Here is an 18,423-nt window from a genome sequence, read left to right as displayed (position 1 = left end):
GGACACTCCAGTCATCACAATCTTATGGGTAGGGCCTTAGCAAATTCACAGCTGTGAAAAACACGTCATGGATGCTGAAATCTTATCTCCCCCATGAAATCTGGCAGCTAGCTGGAGGCTCCTACCCACCGCAGGGCTCCAGCTGCTAATCCTGGCCAGAGATGGGGAAGAGACAAAACTTCTTCCCCAGCAGGGGCTGCTCCCAGGGCAGGTCAGACCCACCTCTGGGAACCTCTGGCAGCTCCAGCCATCACCTTCCAGTGCCGGGAGGCTGCGTCTCCAGCCGTTAGCCCTTCGTGCCAGGAGGCTGCTAGGAAACCAGACATATGGTAAACCACCCCCCATGCCCTGCGACCCTCACTTCTTCGCTGCTGCTGGCGGTGGCACTGGGTTTAGAGCTGAATGCCTGGCCAGCAGCCTTCCTCTCTGGCTGCCCAGCTATGAAGGAAGCACCACGGCCAGGAGCAGGGCAGAAGTAAGGATAGCATTCCCACAACCCTCCTACAAAGGCCTTGCAACCCTCCCACCCTGACCGCCTTTGGTTCAGTACCCCCAAAATTACAACATTGTGACATTTCAGATGTATGCATCTGAAAATGTGAAACTGACTCATTTTAAAACCTCCTGGCCATGAAATTAACCAAAATGGACTGTGAATTTGGTAGGGCCCTACTTATGGGTGATGAAGATGAGAAAAGGAGAGGAGGTGGAGGTGGAACTTCCTATAACTCCAAGGGAGGTTCTGCTGAAGCAGTTTGCTCCTGCTCAGTACCCAACTCACAAGCTTCTTCATGCAAACTTTCCTAGCATCTACTTGGGGATCTGGAGGGAGGAAGGTATAGGGAAGATCTGATGGTGGGAGGAAAACCTCATGGGCTGCAAATTGGCCACTTTTAGGGCATTGGACCTCAACCTCTTCCAGATCAAGGATCCGTGACCCTTGAACAACATGGAACCTCTGCCAGATACCAAGAGCGAAAACCCCTTGGTGATGGAGAGTAATGCTTCTTATCTCAGGACTGAGGCACATATGACCTAATCTCGGATTCCAAAGATGAGTCCAAGTCACTGACCAGGGGCACATGGTACCCCTCAGTGCCAAGGAATGCTACCAAGACTCTGAAGATGATGGTAGCAAGGGAAGCATACTGGGCTTGCCTCTGAACAGCACCAAACAAGGAGATGCAGGAGGGTCTGAAACGGCCCACAGTACTGGAAACTGATTTCTACCTGCAGGCAGGTCTAATGCAGACTGAGGGTTTGCGGTACCAGGTGAGATGTCCCCTGTAGTGCTGGAGAGGCCAGAACTAAGCGGCATAGGTCTTAGGGTCTTGCATTGCAGCATATGCCTCAGACATCACTGGTCCGAGAGTTTCCCTTGATGTTGCTGCTGTTGCATCAAAGCGGTCAGTATGGCAGAATGCATCGGTACAACTGCAGTAGTCAGTCTCAATGGCCCAGGCACCAGTGTCAGAGTCGACAACCCTGCATGAGATGCCATTGGCACTGAACTGCGTCTTTTCTAAGGATACTCTATGCTGCTTCGTAGTCTGTTTACTGGTTGATGGTATTGGGATCCTTGATCTCTTGGGAGCGGAGTCCTTTGAAGCACCCTGCCAACGTTTTTTCCTCAGTACTGGAGAAGCAGAGCAGCACCAAGACTCAGTAATGTCTGGAGGGGCACCTCTGACTAAAACAGAAATGCTCAGGGCCTGCTCCGAACAGGAAGGCTTTGGAGGTGGACACAGGGCTGCTTCCATCAGAAGGTGATGGAGTTTCATCTCCCTATCTTTTAGTTTGGGGACTAAAGTTACTACAGATCTGACACCTGTCCCAGAAATGACCCTCACCAAGGCACTTTTGACATAGAGAATGAGGGTCACTCACCAGCACAAATTTTCTGCATCATATGCAAAACTGAAAGCTCAAAGACAGAAGCATTCCCAATTACCAGGTATTGGCACCTAGAACAAGTGGGAATCAACACTCCACTAACTACTGAAAACAACTAAGGAATTAAACTTACACTAAGCTAACTCTGAATAAGTACAAAACTATATACAAGAGGAAAAACAATTTAACTGAAAGGGAAAACTTGCTGAAGCAAGCGAACATGCTCCAACTGCCAAACATGGGCAGTAAGAAGAAAATGAGTGGGGTCAGGGGAGACTCCTCCCTTTATACCATTGTGTAGGAGCATGGAGCAGCAGAAGGTGCATGCTCCAATGGATACCGCTAAGGGAAAAATCTCCAAATCTGGTGCACTGGGTGCTCATGCACCTGAGATTGAATGGAAGAAGAATCAAAATTTGCCATCGGGAAAACCAAAGTATTTCGTTTTGGGTTAGTTCGATCGTAAACTAAATGTTTTGGATTTTTTATACTGACTCTCAAAGTTTGGTTTCAAGTCAGTTCAACATTAAACTGTACAATGGGGATAATGAATGATACTGACTGCCTTTTAAAGCATTTTGAAATCTATGGATGAAAAGTGCTATTGAAGAGCTAGATATTGTTTTCCTATGGTGTTGTATTGCCTCAGGGGAGTTGTTGTTTGGCATCTCATGCCCCAAGTCTTTCCTATAAGATAGGCTTCCTGGCCAGACTACATTTTCCATTATGAAATGTGGTCTCCCTCTGACCAACCTAGGTGCTGCATTCAAGTACCCAAACTACAACTCCCATCAGACAATGCAGCACCATAAGGAGATGCAGTTTAATGTTGAACTGGTCAGTTTTGGGTCAGTTCAACACACTGAAGTATGTTAAAATATCTAAATGTTTCATTTCAGTAGAAAACGCCAAAATGAGATGTTTAATAATTTCTGAATCAAAATGTTTTAGAACTTTTCATTCCCTGAAAATTTTGATATTTCTACTTTTTGTCCCAGTTTAGGTCAGAAACAAATGTGAAAATATCAGAATTTCCCATCTAACAGAAATTCTGATCATAGTTCAGATGTATGTAGGATAAACTCTGTACTGGCAGCATTTGTGCTCACGGAGAGGAGGCTGTGGAGTATCCTACTTGTTACAAAACAAAAGTATTTGGTGCAATCTCATCCATTCCAATGGCAAAATTTGCTCTTTAGAAGCAATTTTATGAGCCTCAGGTATAACTCATCTATCTTAGGTACTTCTTTGTCCCCCCATACCATAGTATCTGAGCTCCTCACAATCTTTAATACATTTATTAATTTATTTATATTCACAACATCCCTGTGAGGTAAGGCAGTTCTATTATCTCCATTTCACAGATAAGGAACTGAAGTACTGAGGGCCAAATACAAATCTTATGCGTGGAAGTCTTCCCATATTTTTCATTGAAACTCCCATGCAATGGGATTTAGATCAGCCCCAGAGAAACTAAGCGTGCCTCAAAATGTGGTCCTATGTGGCTTCCTCAAGGTCATACATGAAGTCTTTGGCAGAGCAGTGAATTGTACCTGGGTCTCCAGAGTCCGAGGTTAGTGCCCTAACCACTGGACCATCCTTCCTCGTCTCTAGCAGGAGTGAGATATTGATTCTGAGCCTGGAGATTATTTTTGAAAAGTTGATAAAGATCTGTTTAGCCATAGGTCACCTACCCAGGCACCAGTTTTGAAGTTTCAGCTACTTTTAAATATTTGGATGAATCAAGTTTTTTTAAATTAAATTTCAAGGTTGACATTAACAGTTGTTACTGAAGATGCCTAAGATGTATTGAATTAAATTTAGTATACAGGTAATGTAGTTACATGCATAAACATAACATGCAGAACAACATTCTTTTCTCACTATAATGTGCAATACTTCTAGGGTGACCAGACAGCAAGTGTGAAAAATCAGGATGGGAGGTAATAGGTGCGTATATAAGACAAAGCCCCAAATATCAGGACTGTCCTATAAAATCAGGACATCTGGTCACCCTAAATACATCCAATTAACACATGCACATCTTGATATGTTATAACAAGAGTTGCCCTTTTGGAGGTATGTCAGTTAAAGAGATATAGCTTAGTGTGCACTATTGGTCCTAAATAGACAGGTGTGAAGGAGACCATTTTGGTTGGAGCAGGGAAGGGCAGGTGGGTCCACCTTGATGAGGATACACTGACCCAAAATTGCCACTGTTCAATCTTGTAACCGCCCCTGCAGCTGTTATTCCAGCTAACTACAGCATGCTAGTGGGTTAGGAGGTGGCTGCCACTACTCCCAACGCAAAGTCCAGTTATTTGGGCATTGTGTAGGGAATGAGATAAATTAATCATTAATATAATTTATAACATATAACTGCAAAATATGTATTATTCAAATGACTTAGTTACCAGTGTAGTAAAGCTATAAATGCACATTACGCATATGCCTTAGCCATGAGCAAAGACATTCCTTATGTTCAGCATTGCATAAGACCAAATAAAATAATCCATATAGCAAAGCATCAATATGATCTTTCTTGCAGCCTTCATAGCAGTAGTTACTGACTAAGCCAGCTCTAATAGAACTTGGTCCATGCACATGATTATTTTGTTAACCCAGCCTTTCTGCACCTGTACAAGCAGACAGTATTGCTAGACCTGTTACAGATTAACCCCATCCTGACATCTTCATACACATCTCCCACTGAAGTCTATAGAAGCTTTGCCTGAAGAATTGAATTGGGTCAGTTATGTTCCAAGGTAGTATTAGCAGATTCATCATGCACCATTTCTGAAAACTACGGCACTTATGTTGCACACAGTTTAATGCAGGGATTCTCGCAACAAAATTTTTGGTGGCTTTAAAGTGGGGCCACCAACTCTTGCTGGTGGCTGCGCTGACACTTTTTCCTAAAATACTTAATTAACTTTAGGAAAAACAAATATATATGCACATACACATGTCCAAATCATTGTAATTTATTGAATCTTTTTGCAGACCCAATAATAAAAATAATGTACAGTTGTCGCTCTTCTTTACAGGACCTAAATAGAATAGAAACACAAATAAGGTGCTCTGCAGGTTCTTGTCTTTTTTGTTATTGCTTCTTTCCCTTTTTTTGGTTGCTTTTTTAAAAAAAACTTGCTAGCTAGTAAATCTGCTGCTGTGAAAAGTGATATTCAACATACAAATATCACTTTTCACAGCAGCAGACTTACTCAGTCCTGGCAAACCCGGGGACAAATTAAGCCTTGGATGGGGAGGTCGGGAAGTGGGGGATGGAGGGGAGAATGCATGATAGGACAGCAGAGGCCAGGGGCAATGGGGGGTGAGCCCCGCAGCCAGGGGTTGGAGCCCCGTGGCCAGAGCCTGCTGCCCACCACCCCAAGGCTGGAGCCCAAGCCTACATCCCCAGGAAGGTGGGGAACTCACTAGCTGCCTCCTCCTCCAGCATTTGTATCTCCAGAGGGGGACAGGGTCCAACTCCTGCTGGTGGCCCTCAGGGAGGGACCACTGCTTTGCCCCCGACCCATCACTGCCCAGGAGGCTGCAAGAAAAGCCCTGGCTGGGATGATTTAACTGGGAATTGGTCCTGCTTTGAGCAGGGGGTTGGACTAGATGACCTGGGGTCCCTTCCAACCCTGACATTCTATGATTCTATGATTCTAAGAAAAGTCCTTGGTGGCCATATTTGAGAAATGCTAATTTAATGCATTAGTTACTGAATTTTAGTGCAATTCATTTAAAACATTTGGTGCTAAATTCTGTGCTGACTTATGATTGGTGCATCCCCATTAGATATCCAGGAATTTATTCCAGAGTCTATTTTAGCTAAAACAAACTTGAGGGTCTAACAAACCTGTGTGAAGCAGAACAGAGCAAAAAACAAGGATGTAAAGACAGAGTGAGATACAAAAAAAAAATGGCAAAAATCCATCCTACCAAATAAAGCTACTTGAGTCAGTAGCACACACGAGGTGTTGACTCAAGGGCAGCCAATTCAAACACTGGGACGTTCAAGAATGGAGATGGAACTGAATCACTGAACTAAGGAATGGGGGAGGGGGCAGGGGGGCAAATTAAAGCAAGACAAAGATGTCTTCCAGCCTACCCTTCCCATTACTTATCACCACAGCCTTCATTCTGAACACTAGACATTTTAATCTAGTTATCCAAAAACCCCAAAGTGAAGCTAAGATGCTTTAAACTTAACAATAAGCACAGCACGCTTCCACTCCTGCATCCCCACTCCCCTGTTTATTGCCATTTATTGTAGTGTTACAATTTAAGGCCCTGAGTCTGAAAACTGTTCCACACAAGCAGCCTGATGCCCAGATAGAACCCTACTGAAGTCAATGAGGCTCTGCATAGGCAGAGAGGACTAGTCACACACAACAGCTCACAGGATCAGGGCCTAAATTAGACTGTAAGCTTCTCAGGGACAGGACTTGTAATGTCTAGTTTGTCAGTAAAGCATCGTGCATTCTTGTGGTGCTGTATAATTATCAGTAACCTCTTGGAATTAAAGTATTTCAAATTTGCATCGTTCCAGCGGCAACACTTACTGATAATCTCAAGGAGTAAGGCCAGGAACAGAGGGCTTTATCCCAAGAGGTGCTGAACACTTGCACAGTGGCTGAATTCCCCTTTCACCACTGCGAGCAGCCCTTCCAGTTCAAGGTTGGAGAAGACTGGTAGTACAGCTTACAGAAGCTTATACTGGCACCTGGGTGCAGTTGTTCTATGGATAAAGAATACTTGACCCGCAGGGAGGGAAGAGGGCAATGACTCCTGCTCGTGCATAGTAACGCAAGTAAAGAGATATGCGTATATGGCATAGACGTAATGATTACTTTTAAGTACAAGTACTGTCTGCTTTGTGAATTTTACATACTTTTGAAAATTTCACTAATTTAGTGTAGAATCAGAATTCACATGGCAAATTGTCAAGTGTGCTAACAATATACACTGGTTTCTACTTCATTGTCAATGTAATTTCAGGTTTATTTGATGAATTGCAACTGAAAAAATCCAACAGTTCACAGCATCGAGGACTGAAATTAATGTGAGTGGTTTTCCATCATGTTTATGACCTCACAGGTAAGAAGAGTCACAAAATACAGTTTCTCTCTACATTTGAGATCATGTAAAAATATACCACATAAGTAGTGAGTGATCGTAACCAATTGAGGAACTGGACCACCTGATATATCAACAGCACAAGGAGCAGTAAGATAAGAAAATCTTAATTCTATCAGTAGTATTGTAGAGACAAAAAGATTCATCATAAATTTTTTCATCTTTTAATATTTTTGGATAAAAATTTTTAAAAAGAGATCGTTTCAACAAATTTCACTCCAAAAGTCATTGACTGGTAGAACCTTAGAGAGATAGCATAATATATAATGTAGAATTTCTCAAAAAATAATAGTTTTCATGACATTTTATGTTAAAAACTGTCAAGGTTTTTGTTTGTTTTGGGGGGCTGATATGGGAGAGAAGGATTTAAACATTTCCCTCCAAGTTTTGATTTGCAGTGCAAAAACTGCAGTATTAATACCTGAAAATGATGACAATTTAGCAGGATAATGTAATTTCAGTGTCCAAGCAGAGTGAAATGCAAGAGGCAGCCAGCCAGTATAAATAGTGAAAAATGCATTTGCAATAATTTTTTAGATCAGTTAAACTAAAATGTTACAATTAGCAAGAAATTCATTTTATTAATTTTTCAAGAAAAATAAGTGTGTGAGAGTTGGCAGCATTCATTCCAAATAGGAGATATTGCTGTGTATACAATACAGTAGTAATGTTTTAATTTAGTGCTATCAGTGAAAGTTTTTAAATGGAGTTATTTTTAAACAGCAACAATCTTTGTGAACTCTTCCTGTTGCTTCTTATTGAACATTACCTCTTGGGCTATTCTTGCTGTTATCAGTGGTAGATGCTATACAAGAAAAAGAAAGGTCAGCTTCCTCAGCACAACATGAATTTTTTTTTAAATTCGGAGTGAATTTAGTGCTTGTAAAGGATGCTGCTACATTGTCAGTTTTAGAAAAGGAAATTCTCTTTGGACAAGCAGCACACCATTGGAAATAGCAGTGGAAGCTTCTCAGATTATCTACCAAACCCTAGACATAGAAAATTAACTACACGCTTGCCCTGTGATGGGATTTCTCTACATCCATTCAATTTTTGGTCTCATTGCTGAGCTGTCGACAAGATTGCCAATCAGTACCTATTGCAGTGGGGACATCTGTTCTCTAGAAGCAGATCGGAGGACACCAGATTAAATTCACACAGGGCAAAAATACCATATTATGTGACAGCATCCAGCCTATCCAATATGGGAAGCTGTAAACCCACCTGGCACTTTATGTGAAAGCTCAGAGAAAGCAGTATTTGCCACTGTTTGCTACCACCACCTTTGTATTAAATACCCAGAAGGCTTCACTTGCTACAGTGGCACTGTTGCCTCTAACTCAGCGGTTCTCAAACTGTGGGTCGGCACTGCAAGTGGGTCATGACCTCATTTTAATGGGGTTGCTAAAACCAGCGTTAGAAATGCTGGGGCCCAAGGCTGAAGACAAAGCTGAGTCCCACTGGATGGGACTGAAGCCAAACCCTAAGGGCTTCAGACTAGGGCGGTGGGGCTCAGGCTCCGCCTCCTCCCTACTCCCGGGTCATATAGTAATTTTTGTTGTCAGAAGGGGGTCACGATGCAATGAAGTTTGAGAATTGCTGCTCTAACTCATGGTAGGTAGTGGGCTTGACTTTCTGCTGCTTGTTGCTAGACAACAGCACTAAATTTGTCCATTCATCTTTGAGAAAACAGTAGGCAGACAAAAGCAACAGCAAAAGCACATCAAGCACATGAGTGCCAGGATAACTAGCAGCTCTAGGAGCGATGTGTACCAGTGCTGGCGGGCCCAGGCTGGGGCGATGAGGATCACCGCCACCCTGTCTCTGGGCACCTTGAGTAGGACCTTGTGCACCAAGGAGAGCGGGGGGAAGGTGTACATCAAGCCCCCGCTCCACGGGATCACAAACACATCCGTGAGCGAGCCCGGGCTGCAGCCCTGGAATGAGCAGAACTGCGGGTTCTGGTGGCAAACTGGTCTACCCGGGGAAACCGCCACCTACAGAAGAGCGAAAGCACGACGTCCGACCTGAGTGTCCACTTGTGCATGCGGCACAACCTGCTGAGGAAGTCCGCCAGCTTGTTTCGTACCCCCAGGAGATAGGATGCCTCGAGGTGAATTGCATGGGCTATACAAAGATCCCAGAAGAGGAGAGCCTCGCGACAGAGTGGCGAGGAACGAGCCCGGCCCTGTTTGTTTATATAAAACATGGCAGTAGTGTTGTCTGTCAGAACTGTTACGCTGTGACCACTCAGAGTGGCGTGAAAGGTCTGGCAGGCGAGACGAACTGCCCTGAGCTCCTTCACATTGATATGGAGCGACTGCTCTGCTCCGGACCACAACCCCTGCCTCATAAGGTCCCCCAGGTGAGCCCCCAATCCGTGGTCTGATGCGTCTGTCACCAGCGTCAGGTCTCGTTGCGGGGCGGCAAAGGGCATGCTTTCGCAAACCACAGGCTGGGACTGCCACCACAGTAGGGAGTCCAGCACGTCCCTTGGGGCTGTCACTACCAAGTCCAGGGGGTCCCTGCCTGGGCGGTACAGCCGAGCGAGCCATGCATGCAGAGACCTGAGTCTCAGTCTGGCATGCGTGCGTGCATGCTGCCATGTGGCCCAGCAGCCATACGCAGCACCTGGCCGTTGTCGTTGGAAACTGGCGCAGGGAGGCCATTGCTTGCTGGATAGCCTGGAATTGGGATACCAGAAGGCTTGCCCTGGCCTGCACCAGTCCAGGACTACCCCTATGAATTCCACTCTCTGCATGGGTACGAGCGTGGACTTGGGGACATTGACCAGGAGCCCCAGCTTTCGGAACAACCTCAGGGTCACCTCCACATGGCCCCGTACTTCCGCCTTGGATCAGCCTGCCAGGAGCCAGTCATTGAGGTACGGGTACACCCGGATTCTCTGCCTCCGTAAGAAGGCCGCCACCACCACCATGCACTTTGTGAACACCCTTGGGGCAGCGGATAGACTGAACGGGAGAACCGCAAACTGGTACTGTTCTCGGCCCATGGTATCAGCGGTTTTTACGCTTCGTGCTGGGTGGATGGCGATATGAAAGTACGCGTCCTTCATGTCGAGGGCAGCGTACCAGTCCCCCGGATCCAGGGAAGAGATAATGGTGCCCAGAGAGATCATGCAGAACCGGGCCTTGACCAGGAACTTGTTGAGCCTGTGCAGGTCTAGGAGGGGGTGAAGGCCCCCTTTAGCCTTGGGGATGAGGAAGTACTGGGAGTAGAACCCCTTCCCCCTTAGGCTGTGCGGCACCGCCTCTACCGCCCCCCGGCTCTAGCAGCGAGCAAACTTCCTTTTCTAGGAGGTGCTCGTGAGAGGTGTCCCTGAAGAGGGACGGGGAAGGAGTAGGAGAGGGAGGGAGGAAGGCGAACTGCAGTGAGTACCTGTTCTGCACTTTGTGTAAGACCCAACGGTCTGATGTAATGGTGGACCACGCACAGGAGAAACAGGACAGGCGGTTCAGGAAACAAAGGGACGGATCCGGTGACTGGACTGGTACACTGTCCTCGAGCGCACCTTCAAAAGCCTGGCTTAGTGCCCGGCTGGGGTTTGTGCTAGCCTTGGTTCTGGCCCGGCGCATTATTGTTACTATTATTGTTGCGCCATCAACTGTCATCCCTGCCTCGCCCACGGTAAGGCTCATGCCTATGGCGAGGCTGGTACTGGCATTGAGGGGGAAGCTGCGGCTTAAAGGGCTTCCTCTGGGTCGCCGGGGTGTGCATACCCAGCAACTTAAGCTTAGCTCGCGAATCCTTGAGGCTATATAGCCTCGTGTCTGTCTGGTCCAAGAAGAGCCTGGACCCTTCGAAGGGGAGGTCCTGGAGTGTATTCTGGACCTCAGGCGGCAGGCCTGACTCCTGGAGCCACGCCAAACGCCTCATGACCACCCCGACTCGATTGTTCTAGCTGCCGCATCTGCCGAATTCAGGGCAGCCTGGAGAGAGGTCTTGGCTACTACCTTGCCCTCGTCCCCCAGGGCCGTGAACTCCTGTTGAGAACCTTGCAGGAGTTTGTCCTTAAACTTCCCTACTGCCGCCCAGGAGTTGAAATTGTGCCTGTTGAGGATGGCCTGCAGGTTCACAATCCTCAACTGAAGGCTCCCTGACGAGTACACCTTTCTGCCAAAAAAGTCCAGGCATTTCGCCTCCTTGGCCTTAGGGGCCAGGGCCTGCTGTCCATGGCGCTCCCTTTCGTTTGCCACTGAGGCCACTAGGGAGCATGGACTCGGGTGGCAGAACTCATAGCCCTTAGATGGGGCAAAGTATTTACGCTCCACTCTTTTGGCTGTTGGAGCGCTGGAGGCCAGGGTCTGCCATATAGTCTTATAGTTGGACTGAATGGTCCTAAAGAGTGGGAGCGCTATTCTGGATGGACCTTCGGGGCTCAAAATGTCCACCATGGGGTCCTCCTGCTCAGTCATCTCCTCGGCCTGCAACCCCAAGTTTTGGACGACCCTGCACAGCAATTTCTGGTGGGCTCTATGGTCTACCGGCAGAGGGCCGGACACCTCTGTACCCGCCCCTACCTCCTTGGGGGAAGATGAGGAGGTTAGCTGCTGCTCGACCCCCTCTGGTTGGTCCTCCTGCTCCCCTTCTCCCATGGGAGGGGTCTCTGGCTCAGGCCGAGGCGGAAGTCTAGGGGACAGCATCGGGCTCAGTGCCGGTCTCTCCAGTTTATGCTGTGGGAACGCTGGAGCCTGGATACTGTAGCCTCCAGCACTGTCTGGTGTCAGTGCGGGGTCTGGGACTGCTGCACAGAGTAACTTGCCCTGGACGGGGCCCCTTGGCGCTCCTGATAGGTCCAGGGGGTCCAGAAAGGCCAATGGCCTGGCAGCCCCCATTGGGGTTGCCAGATCCCCTGAGGGTCCCTGCTGTCCGGGGCCTGGTGCGGGTAGCTATAGTGGGAATGAGAGTGGTACCATATCCCTGGGATTGGGACCGGTGCCCGCGTTCCATGGACCGGGACCATCTGCGGGAGTCCTCTGGCGAGGGCCGTCTCAACTCCTCCCGGTGCTGGTCTCCGAGTGGTACTGGAGAGAGGCATGCCCTTTCTGGTGCTTCTTCGTACCGACCCGCTGCCGGTGCGGAAACCTCCTTCTGGGCCGCTGGCAAGTGTAAGTCTGCGGAGTCGGAGCTCGACCGGGACCAACTCCGGGAGCAGTGCCAGGACAGTGTCCTCAAGCGGCACACCATTGCTGGCTTACCCCTCAAGGGCACCAGGGGCATGAGTGCCGGAGGGTTCTCCCCATACAGGAGGGGGCTCACCGCCGACAGCTCAATGAGGTCCTTTGCAGCCTCAAAGGTGCCAGGCATAGAGGGCTGATCCGTTATGCCCTCGAGCCCATCGTCCGCACTGAGCTCACTTAGATCTGGGCTTGGTGAGGCTTGTGCTGCTGGGACTGCTGGTGTTGGCGCCGGTACCACGGCCTTCCTGCTCTTATCGGCGCTCGGGGCCTTTGGAGGCGCCGGCCTCCTGTGCGGGGATCGACCACGACTTCCTTTCGGCTGTACTGGGGGCCGCACTGGGGAGGATGAGTGGTTCTGGGGCCGAGCCTGGCGCTCTGGGGCCAACAGTTTATGGTGCTTAGCTGGTGCCTGGTCTCTCGACGGCTCCAGGGCACTATGCGCCGAGGAACCCTGAGCTGGTGTCAGGTGCTCTGAGCCCAGCGGCTACGAGGCCTCCATCAACAGTTGCTTTAGACGAAAGTCTCTTTCTTTCCTTGTCCTTGGCTTAAACGCCTTGTAAATCCTACACTGTTCAGTTTGATGTCCGTCCCCCAGGCAACAGCCGCGAGTCGTAGGGGTCACTAACTGACATAGGTTTGCGGTACGTGGCGCAAGCCTTGAAGCCGTGGGCCTGTGGCATGCCCCGCAGCCCAGGACGGGTGCTGGAGGCCTCCAAGCACCTAATGACTTAAGTGTCCACAATAGGTATGTTAACGAACTGATGACAGCTACTCTAAAGGCTAAGGGACTGCTCTTCTATGCGCGCGAGAGAGAGATTGTTCCAACGCCGCCACGGATCTTAAGAAGGAACTAGAGGGGGTCGGGCCAGGGTACTAAAAATGCAATTGTTTTTTGTTGTGAGATTGTAAGTAACTTCTTTTGGAGAAGGGGCTATATGCTGGTGTTCTTTCTTTGGTTATCAGTCCTTTGAAGTTTCACATAGGGGACCCATTGTCTGGCTGATTACCTACTCTCAGTCTCTTCAAAGGTTCAAACTGGATTCTCTGAAGAGCAGTAGACAAAGAAAGGAGGTTGGAATAAATAATCTGAGTTTAAACTGACTCATAGCTTTTGTTCCAATCCAGCAAACTGACAGGACCTCCAGTCAAGGGAGGGCCATAATCCTTAGGGAAAGGCTGGAAGGATTTGAGCCCAAGGCCCCATAAAACTGAGTTCTCACCTGAGCAAAGAGTATGATGAACTTGAAACCACAGGGAAACCTCTGGATGGGGTTTTGAAGGACTGCTTCTGCCAGAGCCCATGTTAAATGATTATTGTAAATACTTGTTAGAATTTATGACTAATCTCCTAATGCACATCGAGTCTCATGTAGATTTAAATTTTAAATGTGGTTTTAAAAGTTAAAAAAACATAGTAACAAACCAAACATTTTTCTAGTGTTCAGATTAGCCATAGTTGCAATATATAAATTTCAAAACATAGTTCAGGATTTTGAAAGGAGCTGGTGTTAAGAAAAAAAAAATCTATAAAAGAACTGGGAGTTCTACCTTCATCTCCATTTTAGAGATTGTGGTTTACTGTGGAAGTAAACCATACTGCATAGACCCTCATGAGAAGTGGTCAGATCAAATTTCTCAATATTGCTCTATCAATACAGCTCAGTCTTGACTCTCAATATCTTGCTATGCTCTTAAACAGAGATACACAGTTGACAGTTGTGTGTACCAGGCTGACAAAGGTCTACTAAAAAACAAAAACGAGACCAAATTCATTTCCATTTGAGTTAATCGGAGACTGAATTTCCCACTCAGCAGCATTGCATGGCTGGAGCATAACAAAGGAGAAGAGTCCAAAGTATTTGAAAATAGGACTTGCTTGCTAAATCTTTATGGCCAATACGAACATAATTTTCTGACATGCAATTGTCACCATGGAAAGGTTTTATAGAAAGGAAGTTGGTAATTTTTCTTGCAGCACATTCATTTTTCTGACATCTTTAAACAGGTACAGTGGAAACTCTTTAGTGAGAGGCAGAAAGATCTTGTGGAATGTATTGTCTGAATCTTGAGGTGTTCAACTAACTATTACACAAACACACATCTTGACGGAAAACAACATTAGACATCACCTGTCCTGTAGACATTACGCTCCATATTCTTTATGGAAATATGCTTAGGATATGGATATGACATAACTGGGATGTACTTTATGCAAGATGACTCATGTAAGGTATCACTGGAAAGATGATTTACTGAATGTGTTTATCCAATTTGTATGCATGTATCATTTTTGTATCTGAAGCTGAGAATATTGACCATATCTCTGTATTTCAAATGTGCTACGCTGGATGAGGCCAAACAATGTTAGTGGCTTATTGAAAAAATGTACACAAGGATTACCCCAGAAACTGTGTGCAATAGAAACCTCTCAGAGATAACTCTACACAATGGAAACTGTTTGACATAGGCCAGATAGCTCTATACAATGGGAAATGTTTGACCCAGGTCACAGCAAAAAAGCTTTCCAGCAAGTGGGGGGAAGATATAAAAGAGGGACAATGACAATACCACACCTGAAAACACATGAGGAACAAAGACTGAACTGTGAGAAGTGATGGTCCCAAGCTAAAAACTTCAGCCTGTGTATGAAAACCTGGGAAAGCCAAGGCAACTTATGCCTTAAGAATCTGCCAGCCTGTTTATCACGCAGGGTGAGAATTTGCTAATTTGTATCCTACCGATCTAGAATGTCAAGCTTAGTTTGCATGTTTTGTTTATTTACTCACGTAATCTGCTTTGTTTAACCACTTGAAATCTACCTTTTGTAGTGAATAAACTTATTTTGTTTATTAAACCCAGTTTATGTAACTTCCAACTGGGGGGAGCGGGGGCAAGAAGTTGTGCACATCTCTCTTCACATTGAGGAAGAAGGCGGATTTTTATGAGCTTGCGGTATGCAGATTTTTCTATACAGAGCAAGACAGTATTGTTTTGGGTTTATCTCCCAAAAGGGGTGTGCACGTGAGTGCTGGGGCTGTAGACAGATGTAAAAAGACTGAAGCAATAATTCACCCTCTCCCCTTCTTCTACAAATATGTTTCATTACAAGCTTTTGCCAATACAGTCTAAATTTGGTGCCAGGCTTCCTTCTTTACCAAGGGGACAGGCTTCTGTTCATATCATGCACTAGTTTACGGATTTCGTAGACTCAACACAATTTTGGTTATTCATCTCAAATTGCAGTGAAATGCATAGACTATTTGCTTCACAGCTAAATTTTCATTTTCCACTAGGAAGTAAGAGGTTCATTGTGTATATTTAAGAGATTAACAGATTTTATTAATTTTCTAAAATAGTTTTGAATACAGAGACCAAGACCCCAAATTCTTGACAGTTTTTGTTAAGTCTTTATATTGTGAATGAGCAATTATGCTGGTATATTTTTAATGACAAACATACATACATCCACCTCCTAAGCCTGTACATTTCAACTCATTAGAAATGTTGACTAAATATATCTCTATGATCTCAAAAAGCAAACAGTATAGCTGAAGAACACCTAAAGTGTTTTAATTACATGAAAATAGTTTTCTTAATTTGATTACAGTGTAGCTTCCTAACATAGCATTTTGACTCACCTGATAAGTTTTAGATGATTTTTAAAGACAAAAATCTGCTAGAACATGTATAACCCATTTTTTAAATGTCACAAATATATACTACTTGACACTATTATAACCGAGCTGTAGCTGCAAACAAGATGTAGAAGACTTTACAGTGTTCTGCTACAATAATCCACATAGGGACTACTAAAGCTAATTTATATTTGGAGCCACAATTTGCCAACCAATACAGATTTAGAGTATACTGTTGTATTTACTATATTTCTGAGAATCTGAATCACAGAATACTTGCTCTATGATACAGCACAACTAATAGGGAATAACAATGCAGACTTAAATATGCCTATAATTTAAGTTTTCAAGCAGAGTCTAAATCTAATCAACAGTCAGAAGGCTCGCAAAATTAACAGTAGACATGCTCTTTAAATTTTTTTTGAATATCAAAGTATATATACATATACACAACATAAAGAGCCTCTTAATAAAAAGCAATTTAGTCTATTTTACAGTCTCCTTTGCTTGAAAATTAGTCTTCATACATGTTTAACCTTCCAAATCACTGATAAAATCATTAATAATTTACAGAAGGGTACATTTCTCAGCAAGATGATGACTGAAATAGTTTTAAATATTCTGTTATTTTTGCTTTTTGAATGCGATTTACGATCTATTTGGGAAACTCACATTTAAACGTCAAAATGCATAAATAGCATTCACAATAGAAACCCAACCATAATATATGCAGATATAGCTGCTACAAAACAATCTTCTGTAACAGACATTTATTAAATACAATACTTGTTTGTACAACTTTAATCCATGATGACAGCATGGAAAGATTAACATTACAACATGGAAAGTTCTCATTCACTTGACTGGTGAATCAATCTGTCATAATTTAAGTATTAATTGAAAAATCCAAGCATAAAAAAAAAGGTGCTTACCTACACAGGATTTAAATAAAAAAATACTGCATCTTTCAGACATTGCTAAGAACAAACAGAAAATCAATGACAACAGTCTTCAAAATTCAAGTTGAAAATTACTGAAGGTCACTTAAAATAATTGATTAAATGAAAATTAGGATAAACCCCATACACTGTGGATTAGGGCACCGGAATAGAAAATGCAAAAACCATGGTAATACAGATTAGATAGGAAAGAAGCTAACGAGGAATTTCCTTCTTGTACTATATATTTCAACCTGACCCTTTTGTTTTCCATTGTGTACAAATTGCAATTTTGTTTTCAAATTGCCAATTCTAGCTTTTGTCTCTAAATCACCACAAAGTCAATATCAATCCATCATTCCTTTGCATAAAAAGAAATATATACATTCTATACATCATTCAATTTCCCTCATTGTGAGCAACGTGTTCTGTACTGGCTTACGAAGTTATTATAATACTTCCAGAATCACTTAATCCTTTGTCACTGGATTGCTTCTACATAGTTTGCAGGGTATAAGCCAACTTGTCCATTATCCAGACGTCCTTTGCACCAACCTTGCTCATCTTCATCCTCTGTTTTAGTTAGCTCATCCCCTGCAAAATAAATGTAATGTCCAACAACCATCACCACTTTGGTAGTAACAGAAAATAACGTAATATAAACTCTATCCTTGATACCTACCCTTCTTCCTTACCCACCCCCACCATAAATGCTTCCTAACTCTACTCTTTACCATCACTTTGATTTTAGCAAAAAATATCCCATTTTTATAAACATTCACATATGATATGAAGGCATCCAGTAAGCACTTTAAGATACTTGGATGATAGGAGTTTTATAGAAGTGAAGTATTATAATGCTGACATTTCAAAAAGTTAACACTTTGCTTAACCAAAATGAAAATAAAATTTTAAGAATTACATAAATTAGTATTAACTCCCTACCTTTCTAGAGAGTGTGGATAGAAAAGGTTAATTTTGGGAAGCATAACTGCCTCTACCAAGTCAAAAAATGACGTTTTTTTTACACTAAGGAGATTTACAGCCATTTAATGTACACAGTTTTCCCCTATATATAAAAAATAGCTACAAAGGCATGTAGCAAAAAGCTATACAGCAGGGATTTAGTAATGTGCGCCAAGACATGTTCTCTCTAAAATATACTAGTAGGTTACTGGTATACCTACTGGATATATTGTGAAAAAAAATAAATATCTCCCACCCTACAATAGTATTTTTTACCTCCCCCTTTAAACATAATGGACATTAGGATTTAATTTCTGGTGTTGTGGTCCCAGCTTTACAGTTGGAAGTTGAGACATCTCAAGAAACTTCTATTTCAAATGCTCAGTATAACAAAAGTCTCACGCATTCTAAGACTGTTGCACAAAACCTATAATTCCTTATGGTAGCCATTCTATACCCCTCCGCTACACTCACAGGTCCCGCTGGGAGGTGACCACGTCCACCAGACCGAGCCAGCAGCGCAGCTGGGGCCAGTCCTGGGGTGGGGATCACTCTGGTTCCTCAGGAGCAGTGTGATCAGCCAAGGACGGAGGGGAAGTGGGTCCTGCCTGGGCCGGGCTCCTTCAGGACCCACTTGCCTGGAAA

At 44.6% G+C, this 18,423-nt stretch overlaps 1 protein-coding gene across 10 annotated transcripts in view; it reads right to left on the bottom strand.

Moving 5' to 3' along the window:
• Positions 1–15,623: 15,623 nt before the first annotated feature.
• Positions 15,624–18,423, bottom strand: part of PACSIN2 (protein kinase C and casein kinase substrate in neurons 2) — a 130,565-nt gene continuing 127,765 nt past the window's right edge. For all 10 annotated transcript variants that reach the window (XM_073317035.2, XM_073317103.2, XM_073317054.2 and 7 more), the window contains one exon: positions 15,624–17,406. In XM_073317035.2, coding sequence (XP_073173136.1) covers positions 17,294–17,406 — 113 coding nt within the window. In that variant the 3' untranslated portion in view covers positions 15,624–17,293. The remainder of the gene's footprint in view (positions 17,407–18,423) is intronic.

This window comes from Lepidochelys kempii, chromosome 1, assembly GCF_965140285.1.
Source record: "Lepidochelys kempii isolate rLepKem1 chromosome 1, rLepKem1.hap1, whole genome shotgun sequence".
NCBI classification, from domain to species: Eukaryota; Metazoa; Chordata; order Testudines; family Cheloniidae; genus Lepidochelys; species Lepidochelys kempii.
The sequence above is the reverse complement of the archived record's forward strand: the minus strand, read 5'-3'. Positions and strand labels throughout refer to the sequence as shown.